At 40.1% G+C, this 12,308-nt stretch overlaps 1 protein-coding gene across 5 annotated transcripts in view; it reads left to right on the forward strand.

Moving 5' to 3' along the window:
- LOC144662264 (protein turtle homolog B-like) overlaps window positions 1-11,559 on the forward strand; it is a 31,289-nt gene extending 19,730 nt beyond the window's left edge. For all 5 annotated transcript variants that reach the window (XM_078523035.1, XM_078523036.1, XM_078523034.1 and 2 more), the window contains 5 exons: window positions 167-487; window positions 1,118-1,417; window positions 2,017-2,154; window positions 2,840-2,888; window positions 7,261-11,559. In XM_078523035.1, coding sequence (XP_078379161.1) covers window positions 167-487; window positions 1,118-1,417; window positions 2,017-2,154; window positions 2,840-2,888; window positions 7,261-9,331 — 2,879 coding nt within the window. In that variant the 3' untranslated portion in view covers window positions 9,332-11,559. The remainder of the gene's footprint in view (window positions 1-166; window positions 488-1,117; window positions 1,418-2,016; window positions 2,155-2,839; window positions 2,889-7,260) is intronic.
- The last annotated feature ends 749 nt before the right edge of the window (window positions 11,560-12,308 follow it).

The raw sequence follows: 12,308 nt of genomic DNA on the forward strand, positions 1-12,308 counted from the left end.
GGGGGGGGGGTTTATTTGGATTGAGCTCTGTTTTTATGGTCAAGCGTTTTGCCAAAAAAAAAAACGATTTCCAAATCGACCCCATTTTTCAATAGTCTTTACCGTCTTACAGACCATTGAAATGATTTCATAAAATGTTCATAACTTTTGTAATGTTATTTTGCAGCTACTCCAAGCAAACCCACAATTACAAGCGTTCACTTCAACGGTGCAACGGCAGTGGTAAAATGGAGGCCTGGGTACGATGGAGGCTATCCCCAGCAGCTGGAAGTCTGGTACCGTCTTGCCACAGCTAACGACTATGAATGGTACAAGTCGACTCTTCTCCCAGCCAGTATGACGTCATACAATATCCCAGACCTCCAGCCGGAAAAATCCTATTATTTCAGCATCAGAGGCATCAACAGAGAGGGAGCTGGACATTTCAGTGACATTGTTGAAGCGAAAGGAGTTCCACCAGTTATAAATCGATCTCCCGATAAACCAGGTAAGTGGAGAAAGCTGATAAGATTCTGTATATGAAAAATTGACATTAAAATGCGTATCATTAACCCCTTTAAAGTGAAAAACATATTGTACTGCTGCTACTCGCTGACGGCTCGCCATCTTTTTGTTGGTTTTCCAAACTTCTAAGCCAATCAGAAGCCAAACAACCGCACGTGCAATTTGCCGGCACGTGACTTCTTTGGTTTTTGATTGGTCGAGAAATGGCAAAACCAACATAAAGATGTCAAAACTCTGTTACACACCAATATTTTTCTGGCTTACAGAAAAGTTAGAACCGCCTGGTTAAAAAAAATAAGAAAACTCGACAAACGTAGTACGACAAACGTTTTTAAGCGTGATTTTGAGAAATTTTAAGAAATATTTTAATCACAGTAAATCCAAGAGAAAAAGTTAGATTTTGTAGAACTGCACCCAAAAAATGGCCGGAACTCATTAGGAATGTTTTTTCAATGAGTATGGCCAACGTCTGCAAGAAAGGAAGCCGATGATAATTTGGGCATTGTAAACTAACATAAATTAACAGTTTTGGCCTTAGCTTTAACGATTATGCTTTTGTCTTTTGTTATATTTCGAGGATAAACACGATTGGTATGTCTCTTATGTCTACCAGGTAAACCTTTAGCCCCGCAAGACGTCATAGTAAACATCACCAAAGATGGTTACTACATCACGTGGTCTCATACCGCTGTCCCCGGCCGACCGGAAGTGCAGAAATTTGTCGTGGAGTACAGAGAGGGAAATAAGTCCACCACTTGGCATATGGCGGATGCTGATGTCCCAGCGCAACGCAGAGTGTACTTATTTGAAGCCGTAAAGATAGAAGCGGACAAGACGTATGACTTCCGGGTTTTTGCTTATGGCGACAACAAGTTCAGCGATGCTGCTTATGTGTCGAAGACTTATAAACTTGGTGAGTTTTGTTTGTTTGTTTTTTTTCAGTTTTTTTGCCCGGCCGTTATTCAGTTTAGTCCGTAAGACAACAAGCTCTTCCAGTAGACAACCAATTCTTGCTACTCCACTTTCTGGTAAGAGCTCCTCCCGAGCCATACTCATAGGTAGCGGATTAACGCATAGTAACAGACCTCAGATTTTTGAACAGCAAAATTTTTATTTGTGTCGCAGGAAACCTTTTAAATAATAGTCCATTTTTGATTAAAATGGCTATATTAGAGCACTGAAATTGTTAACGAGCGTCTTTGGCTGCGGATGGTTCGGATGAAAATGGATTGCTCGAAAAGTTAAGGCTTGACCAGGCTTAACTTTTCAAGTTGTTTCTGCGCGCCTTCAAAAATCGATAGTCGTAGCTTGATTTCTATCCGCAAATTATGGTTATATCGTCCTTTTGATGTTCAAAGATAATGTTTTTCATGGTTTAAGTTGTCTACCACTAATTTCAGAACAATTTAGACCAAAAATCTGCTAAATCCCCCGTGACGTAGCTCCTTTAATTTTCATTGACTCTCATTCACGCTTTTGCTGACTCTTTGTTGGGTTTTTCTCCTGTGTCAGGTTCACCTGTTCTTGGGCAGCGTTCGAGCAAAGGTGACGTCGTTCCAATTATAGCTGGCGTTCTGGGAGCCATTGTCGGTATTTTCATCCTTGGCTTGGTTTGTTTCTGCTTCATTCAGAAGAAATCCAAGAGATACAGTGAGTAGGATTTTTAAACCTTATTTTGAGAAAAAGTAAAACAAAGTACAGTTGGCCACAACCCCGCCACCCTACCCCTCTTAGTGAAACGTGTCGTACCGTTGTTAGTAAAACATTCTCACTGAATACAATTGCCCTGACACGGGAGGCTAAGTTATGGGAGGATACCCGCGACTGCCAGGGCAATTGGCGTGTAGAATGTAGGATACAGCAGTGATCGACCGCCACCAGGGGAGGTGGGAGGGGCGAAACTTTTACAGTCACTTCACCGAACTCCGTTAAACTGGCCACGAGGTGACTGAAACTGTGATATTTGAAGCGAAGGTCACAACGCATCATGCTACTAGCGCGCAGGTACAACACACCGGAATTTAACGAACTTAAGCCATTCCCGCGTGACGGGCTAATTATGTATGCAGTGAGAATAGTGGGAAAAGTTTTTGAAAACTTTGTCATCTTTCTCCGCCTTCCGTCCCAACTTGCTTTATGACCAGATTGGTCAAAAACGATAAATCGATATGATAATATTACAAATTGTCTTAAGACTTTCTCGACTAGAAACGGTGTTTTCTATAATCTCTTCCAAGCTCAACACTGTTTTTGACACTAAGATTCAAAGATCGCCTCAGCTAAATTGTCCAAGAGTTCAAGAGTGTTTAATCCAAATTATATTTTCTTTTTTTAGAAGTCAGCAAGTCTGGAGACAAGAAAGTTCACTTCACTCTTCCTGATGGGTAGGTTTCCTCCAACTGTTTGTATTTTATTATAATAAACTAGTGGTAACCACAGGTTAGAAAGTGCGGGCCTCGATGCAGTTAAGAGAAGATACTGGGAGGGAAGTGTTTCAGCCAGTGTCGATAAATCATTGGACAAAAGAAAATTATTCCGAGTCAGGTCGAGTAACGCGTCGAATGTTTTTTATCGTTTCCTATTGCCGCGAACCAATCAGAGCTGTTTTTTTGATTGACAGTTTTGCGAAGTGTAGTCGAGCACGCGGTGTGAATTGAGATGTGATTTTCCTCCGTCGGCAAACTCGCTTTGTTGTCAGTGTTATAAGGAATTTCGCGAGAATAACCGTTGTTGGAATCATTCGCTTTGCCGTAGTTTATCTGTGATACAATCACAGCTGATCTTCTCAAAAGCAACACCTATAAAACAACGTACGCGTCTGCAAAACGTAATGTCTGCAAGACAGAAGCCTCGATCTAATGTCACAAACTGTTGATTTTTCGCATTCTTATCGCTCTTGGAGACAAGATTTTTCTCTTCCGGTGTTACGACAAACTGTCGTGATTTTGACACATTTTTTGCATTCCGATCGTTCTTAGTGGAAGAACAAAATTTTCAACTTCCGGTTCGCAGATAGCCTTTATAAACGTGGCGCGCACGCGTAATACGCAATCCGCTGGTCACTGTCAAGATTAGGGTTGCGGGCCTCTCTTGGACCCGCAATAAGGTACGAAGGGGGTTAGGCTAACAAAAACTGCCGCAAAGAGAGAGAAGAATTCAACCGTCTGATTTGCTAAGTTCTGGCCGACAGAACGGGCCTGGGACGAGAAACGTGTAATACATGCGCTGTTTGTGTTTTAGTCACATGAAACGAGGCCCTGCTCTGTTTGGCTAATAAAGGTCGCGCGGGACCCTTGCTCATTAATAAATTCATAAGCCAAATTTCCTGACGGGGTGCTATCTTGAAAAGCTTTAATTCGTTTAATTTTGAACATCGATTCCTCTTAAATTTATCAAGGATATTAGGGGATGATGGAGTTACATCATGATTGTCCTTTTACTGAGAGATGACCGTTTACTGTAATGTAACAGGCTCTTAAAAGTTTAACTACAGATAATGCGATTTTGTGTCCAAGTTTTCAGTTAGAACAGCACACCGAATTAAATGATTATATAACCTAGTGATAAAGCATAACCTCTTTTGTGTTCTGACAAGAGCGAAATTTTCGATTTCAAAAACTGCTTAGAGTTTATGGCTTTAAAGAGAGTATAAATGTGAAATCTAAACTTTGAAACGTGCTACCTTCATTTTGAGAAGGAAATTTCAAAATCCGCTCTTGTCAGAACACAGACGAATACACCAAGTTTATGTTTCTCGAAAATCAACTCCTGAAAGTCTTTGCCGGCGGAGAAAACTTGGACACAAAATTGCAGGTTTTGTGGCTTCCGAAGACCTTCCGAGTCAATGTTTACAACAACACGTGCTATCAGTTTAAAGCTGTGAATATAATTATGATAATTCGCTTTGTTCCAGCGCACGGAACACAATGCTAAGAACAATAGCGCGTAATTACTTGTACAAAGAACTGTAATTTAATTATAAGAAAAAATTATCATGAATATTTCGTTTGTTTTCGGCTTTAGTCGTCGCTGTTCTTGCATACTCTTTAAATAAATACATACATCATGACTGCAAGGGTCCTGGGGGTTTTTTCGCGACCTTAAATAGTGAATTACTTTATTATTTGCATGTTTTCAAGTCTTCAAAGAAAAAATGCTTTATTGTAAAGATCGATGGAAACAGAAAAATTACTGGAGAAATCTTCATGCATATTTGCGATTCTCTCTCTGTTAAAGTCTGTTGTTCTGTACAATATTTATTTGATAAAATATAAACTTATTACCTCACGAGTACGATGTTGAAGCCGACCAGTATTTTTTACCCTTTTCGTCAAAGTGCAAATTTATGTCCAACAAATTCGCACCAGTCTCTGATGTAATCAGAACGACTGCATGCCTAGAAGCGAGGTCCAATTTTAAGCCGGCCATTCAAGCACTTCGGATTGTTTTGGACGTATCTACGCTTTTATCAACAATTGCAATAAAACGTAGTAACATCAAACACGAGTTCAATTTATTGTTGGAGATAAGTATAAACAAAACTTAAGTGGAACGAATCTCTTTTATATAAAGTCAAGGAACAGATCTTGATTGTCACATCGCAAGCCATATAACAACTCAATGCAGTGACAATACCTGATAAATATACTTAAACTTGCACGGAAAATTTTTCCGTTTCTAAACAAAGTCTAGATCTCTGTTAATGCTTTCCTGCAATTTGTACATTATTTATCAGTGTTTGTGTTTCAACTGGAGTCTGTAACGATACTTCTTTCTCTATTTTCGCTTTGTTATCTATCTAAGCGTTTTTTATAATTTATGCTGATGAGAAAGTCATTTGAGTTCCTTGGCTTGTCCTCAAAATATTGACAGGTGCCATTCAGATGATAGTTTGGTTGGCTTCCAAGACGAGACTAGTAATTTGACTTTTAAAACCGCGACGACAAATTTGGAATTATGTAGCTGCCGCGATGCAAGGCTCTGTAAAACAAAAATTACGAATTTGAGTCAAAGGACAATTATAGTTTTGGAAGTGAAATTTTTCTGGAAGTATAGGTTTCATCTTCGATTAGGAGCATAATTTCTGATATTCAGTTCATGAACACATGCATTTCTGACGTGCTGTCAAAGTCGTTATGGGAACTTTATGGAGGTAACTTATCAACTTGTGACTCAGTTGATTCTCACTTTTCAGTCTGGTAAATGTTCTCGCTTTAGTTAATGATTTATGCACCTTTTTTAATTGTTTGCTTCTGAGTACAAATTTTTGGTCTTTTAAATTTGGAGACTATTAAATTTTAGGTGTATTTCTGGTTTAAATTATTTTCATATTTTCCATATTTTTATTTCTTTATATTCGAGATGGATGAAATCTTAATATTTAAAAGGACTTACATTTCTTTAAACACTCTTAGTCGGTGACTGACCTAATCAGTTTCTATTTGAGTCAACTGATAGCACTAAGCAGGAGTCATGTTTACCGGCAATTCACAAATTAGTCACCGGGGGATTTCTTTCTTTGATATCCCATCACAGCAGAAGATTGCCTTTTATTTGTTATTTAACGTCTAGCAGTGAAATTACGTACTAATGTTTCAAAAAAAAAAACCTGCGCGCAATGTTATTTCTCGCATTGCTTAAAATTACGTCCTAGCCTCACTGATATATTTATCGACAATATATACCGGCTAATTGGAACTTGCTTTATAGAAACTCTTGCACTGTGTATTTTTTTTTCAGTGTTTAGTTAATGGCACTTCCTATAGATTTATTGAAATTTATTCAAGTGTTGGATATGCATCAAATTAAAAAAAAAAAAAAACCTGTTTGGTCGAACATATATGAATTAGGTACATGTCCTTCCATAGAAAGCAAATTTAAAGCGGTCTTTTTGTAGCTTCGCTTATATATGTTTTGTAGTTTTTTCGCTCTTTCGCAGCACAAATACTAAATGATTCATGGCTTGTTTTACTTTTTTTTTATTGTGACAGTCGAAATGAAAGAGGCAATATCAACATTTTGTATATACTATGAGAAACCGAATGGCATACTAAATATTTCGAGAATAGGAAAATTTTGAACGTATTTCTATGGTGCAGTAATAATAACTATAATACAGAAATACGAAGCAGCCAATTTGCCGGTGCTTCTTCTCTAATCGTTGTATAATCGGGCTCAATTTACTTATTGTAAATTAATTATTTCCTTTATTTTTATAATTTTTATGCGTGTTTGCATAAGTAAAAGGATTTTGCATACGACGGATGTATTTGATATTTTAAAAGCTGGTTTGGCCTAATTCGTTTCCATAAATCTGAAGTGTCAATCTTAGCAATCATTAAAACTTGCCAGAAACCATTACCTTAATAAAGCCTTTGCCACGGTTTGTGGGAAGCCATTTCAAAAAAAAATTACAGCATATGTATGAGAGTCCACCAAACTGTAATTTGCTAACGGGTTATCTCTCGGGGACCTAAGATAGCTGGAAAAAGATTTTGCTAAATGAGCTTGTATAAAATGAACAACGTAATACCCACTTAGCTTACGACTGTTGCTAGAAGAAATGTAAGCGGTTGTTAGGAAACTAGATTTTGGCGGAAAAATTTGTCATCGGATACTATTACAAACACTGTCAATTGTGAAGTGTCTTCCGGGAAAATGACTTTCAAAAGCGAGGCAAGGTCTTTAACAAATGTTGCAAGTTGTATATCACACATTTTACGCTACACAACTTTTAATATTCTTCTCTTTCTGTAGCACGACGGAGGCCTATGAACCAGAAGAATCAGACGAAGATTTCCTTGACGCTGAAATCAAGCTGCGTCCCGAAGCTGTCCGATTCATTCCCGATGACTACGATGAAGGCGAAGATGAGAAATTTGCGAAGATGAAACGAGAGGAAGACCTGTTTTTAACAGGTCACGACGGACGATACAGCGGCGACATGTTGCGTTACGCGAAATTGGTCACGGAGGTATCGCCTCCGCGATCACCCGTAAATTCATCCGAGGATCCCGACGACGAAAAAGTTCATTTCTTTGGTGATTTGGAGTCTCGGGACGGCCAGTCTGCCTGGTACGACTGTACTTTATCTAAACCCGCATCCCGCGAGGTACGGGATTCGTACGATCAATTCTGCAAGCCACCCAGCGATGTCGGGTCGCGGGATTCCATTCACAAGTCTCCTCCCGGATTTAGGCCTTATGTTGCACAGAGATTTGGCTCCAACAACAGTCTTCCAGACAGACGAGATGCCAATCTGTTCCGTAACCCGCGGTTTACTCCCATACAAGAGGAAATCCCGCGAGATCGGGATGACCCTCGAAGTGCCGCGACGCTTGGGCGAAGACAGCCTCATCATTGTTCGTCGCCGGCGGTGTTTACAAGACGCCAGGATACAAACAACAACAGTGATGGGAGAGGCTCTGATTCAGATTCGGGGGACTCGGCAACCCGAGCGCGAAAAGGCAGGCGTCACCGACCTCATTCAGTGTACGAAGGCAAACTTCGGCCCATTTCGGAGCAGGATTCCGACCCGAAGCTCCGATGTACATGCGACGAAGAGGAGGAATCGGACGAAGGGTTGAAATCACCGGCGCATCAAGGACGGGTGGTCAATGGTACATCGTCTCTAGGAAGGAAAGTTCCCGAAGCAGAATCTTCGTCATACCTCCATCTTGATAGAGCAGATTCTCAAAGACTTTCCTTTTCTGAACAGCTAAAAGGTTGGAACGAAGCATCGTTACATGGTAAACCTTATGATAAACACATGAAGAAGGATGAATGTAAACCTTATGATAAGCACGCGAAGAAGGACAGAAATTCGGCTCCAATCGATACAGACTCGGACAACACCGTTTCACCGGCAATTTCAATGGTGTCGCTTTCGGAAACGGAAAGTGACCGGGAGATTGCCCGAAAACTTTACAAAAGCCAGCCGAGTAATACCACAAATGGGACCCTTCCACGTCATACGGGCGCAGCAGCACTTCCACGCGCAGTTACGAAACTGAAATCAGTCGATTCTGAATCGTCTTCCGACGAGCAGGGAAGATCGGGGACTCGTGACAGATCGAAGAAACCTTCGCCGGCTGTTTACAAAGACAAAAAGCCTCAATCTGTCACGAACTTGAACTTAAATCCCGTGGATCGAGCAGACTCGATGGATCAGCTCAAAATATGTGATCCTTTCTTTCAAGAGAGACATCGTGTCTCTAGATCTTCGTCCAACGCATCAAGCGGGATCTGCTCAGTGATTGTATCATCAAGCGAGACAAACAGCATTGAATCGCCTCGGGAATACTCGTCCAAACGATCGTCGCTGTCGAGCACCCGAACATCCACCGACCGCGCGTCGAGTGGTTACGCTTCCTCCCGAGATAGCTACGACAACCCCGATCGTATAAGACCGGAGGATTTCTCGAAAGCTCATGCGCAAATGCGGTTGAAAGGTACAAGATTTTCACCATTAGACGATCCTTACGAGTTAGATCCCTCCTCAAGCGAAATGGACGAATTAGATACAGAAGGGACTTCGTACAATCCTCAGGTCTACGAAGATCTTATGACAATGCAACAAGAAATGGGTGTGAACTTAGAAGGAAGTGATTCCAGCAGAGAAAGCCTGAAAGATATGGATAAACTCTCAAATTCTGATCTACTTAGATATTCTCCTGACGTGTCTCCAACGAAGTACAAAGTTGATCGGTTAAGTGACGCAGAGAAAGATCAACGGTGTTCAAAGTTGATGACAGAATACAAGACGAATAAGAAGCTGCAGGACGTTAAAGCCAGTGGGAGTCAAGTTTATCGATCATGGGATCTCTAACGTGGCTTCCTAAGGAGTGCTTTGTTTTAAGCTGAGAAAGCAGCCGCATAAAAAGATCAATGCACATGCATTTGTGACGCCACGCGGACCCGAAGGGTTGATCGCAATTAGGCGTATATCTCGAGGTTTTTCCTCTGTTGTAGTTCAAGGTCCGTGAATTAAACTTGGTGAAACTAAGGGCACTTTCCATTAGAAAGAACTGGCCAGCCAGACCGGCATATTCAAGAACAGAATTCCGTTGTTAGTCAGATTTGTCAGTCCTGTATATTATACACCTTTGTGATGGATTTGTGGGAAAATCTCGTGGAAAAGGCCCATTTCACATTCAAAACCACTGGACCAGCCGGCCAGTTCTGACTTATGGAAAGCGCCCTTCAGTGAACCGAGTTACAGGTGCTGTCGTTAAAATAGAGCGAAATAATTTTCAAGCAAAAGAAACGATTTCAGTGTATCCGTAAGTAAACACGTCCAGATGTTTACAAAAATGTTTCATTGAAACGTGTCTTTCCGTTGCCTTGCCATTTTTTGGCCAATCAATTGCGGTAAAATTAACGCAACCTTTTAACTGGAGTCTTCGCTCCTTACTGTGCAAGCTTGACGAAACGAGCGACTTTCGAGAGTTCCGTTGCAGAATCGATTCTGATTGGTGTTAAAAACAGTAAAACTGGCCGGGAGTAAAGCACCTTGGTCCAGGCTTTTAAAAACTAGGCATGCGCAATTCAACCGAAAGTCCGCTATTACAAACTTCCAATCAGAACTTTCCAGGGTCACTCGTTTCACAACGGCTGGTCAAAGAGAATGAAGACTCTTAAGGTTGAAAGACGGCCAAAACGCGTTTGCGGATTTGAACGGTATGATGCAACACACGTAAGAGTTAATGTTTTTAGTAATTGTTCACGTTACAAAGCGGTTCTGTTTCATTTTTCGCTAATTATCTGCGTATAATTATGCCGAAATAATCAAACGTTCAGTGATTCTTTTGAATTCTCGCTTCATTATTTCTTTCTATTGCTCATTGACGATTGCTTAGTTGGAGTTTGCAATCGTATATCAGTACTTGTGGATAATGTTACTTGATTATTTAAATATTAAATTTAAGTTGTATTTGTGTTATTCTGATATTTATGTTAGTTTCGATTCAGTTCTATTTATCTGCTAACTCCGTTTCCTTCATTTTACCTTAAATTTGCTTCAATAGGAAAAGTGATACTTCACATCATAGTTAAACTTATATTTTCTCCGTTTATTCACCTGTTGTATCTTTCGTGACTGAGTACCACCTTCGTGAAATACTCGTAGAAATACCCGATTAGTTTTCGATTTCCATCTAACCAATAGGAAAATGGCGCGAGGTCTAGCGAAATCTCCGAGTGTTTCGCGTCAGCTAGCCAGGATGCATACCCAAAGAAAACTGGAATTTCGTATCTCGCGTGAAGTGGTGCTCGCTTTTAATGTTTTTAGTTTAAGTCAACATTGCAGGGTTTAGTTTAATGGGTATATCATTTATTTAAGTTTATATCGGAGTATCGACTTTTATCGAGAAGTGTGAGGTTTTGTTAACCATTATATTGCTTTGTTATTTGTATCAAGTGAAAAATTTTGTTTTTAACTTCAAGATAAACCTGACCAGAAGTACATACTTTGGCTTTGTGCTTCTGATTTGACTTGTTGTTTATGAGATTGTGACTACATCGCTTAAATTCCCGTGTATAATTTTTATAAAACAGTAATGATTAGCTTAACTTGCCAATGGTAATGTAATTTAGGGTTAAGCTATAAATCATTAATTAATAAATAATCATTATTGATTATTAAATATATCATATACCAGTCATTTCGCTATCATAAGCTGAAAGTTGAGAACTGTTAAGAAAAACGGTAACAAAATTATTATCGCTTTAATATTTGTAAACATGATGTGTAAATAAGAAGTAAAACATATTTGCTAGTTTTATATTCGCAGAGAAGATTTTAATATGTATATTTGCCCTAATTTTTAAGGGAAGCGTTTTTCGTAGACTCATGTGATTACTTGAACTAAACCTTTGCAAAAAGCTAGGGTGAATTTGGCTGTTTTACAAAAACCGGGATTCTTGGTATTAAGTTGTAAAGCTATGTCAGTAATGATTACCTAAGATAGAGACAGTCGAGTGATAAGAACAATTTTTCATAAATCGCCATATTGTCAGCTTCAAATATAAATAAAATAAAGAGTTATTTTAAAGTTATTTGTGATTGTTTGTATCGCTTTTCGAGTCCGATATCCTAGCTCTGTGTTACAAAAATACTGGGCTAATACGGTTCCATTCTCGTTCCCAGAGCCGCTTGTCCTTAGCCGGCAGTGCCTGGGGACGAGGAACAAGTGGCTCTGGGGACACATGATTTAATAGGCTAGAACCTCAAATTGACAAATCAAATCAACCGGTTTAAAATCCCTTGGCTAGATTTAAATTACCCTTGTTAAAAATCTAGCCAATCAAATTCTGTGTCCCCAGAGCCACTTGTTCCTCGTGCCCCAGGCTAAGAGGGACAAGCGGCTGTGGGGACGTGAATGATGAATGAGAATGGGACCATTGATCCTCCTCCAAGCCTCCCTGTCCGCTCTAACCTGCGATCAGGCGTTTTCTTTTATTTTCGCGAGAAAAAAGAACGCCTGATCGTAGGTTACCCTGTCTCTGGCCACAACCTCTGCCTCCCTCAGTCCATGTCTTAAATCTTAAATCCGAGATGTTCCCTCCCCTTATTTAAAGTTCTTTGCCACGTCTCTCTCGGCCGTTCTCTTCTGCGTTTGTCTTCGGGTGCCCATGTTAGTGCACTCTAGGGATTTTTTTGTCCGATGACATTGTTTAAACATGGCCTAGCCAGATTTCTTCAGTGGCTACTTTACCTATCCCGGCTCCTCCCTCCCAGCTCCCACACGCGATCAACGCACATCTAATAAAATTCATATCCTGTAGTTTAATTCTGCGCGTTTTAC

This window comes from Oculina patagonica, chromosome 8, assembly GCF_052425735.1.
Source record: "Oculina patagonica isolate OP01 chromosome 8, crgOcupat, whole genome shotgun sequence".
NCBI classification, from domain to species: domain Eukaryota; kingdom Metazoa; phylum Cnidaria; class Anthozoa; order Scleractinia; family Oculinidae; genus Oculina; species Oculina patagonica.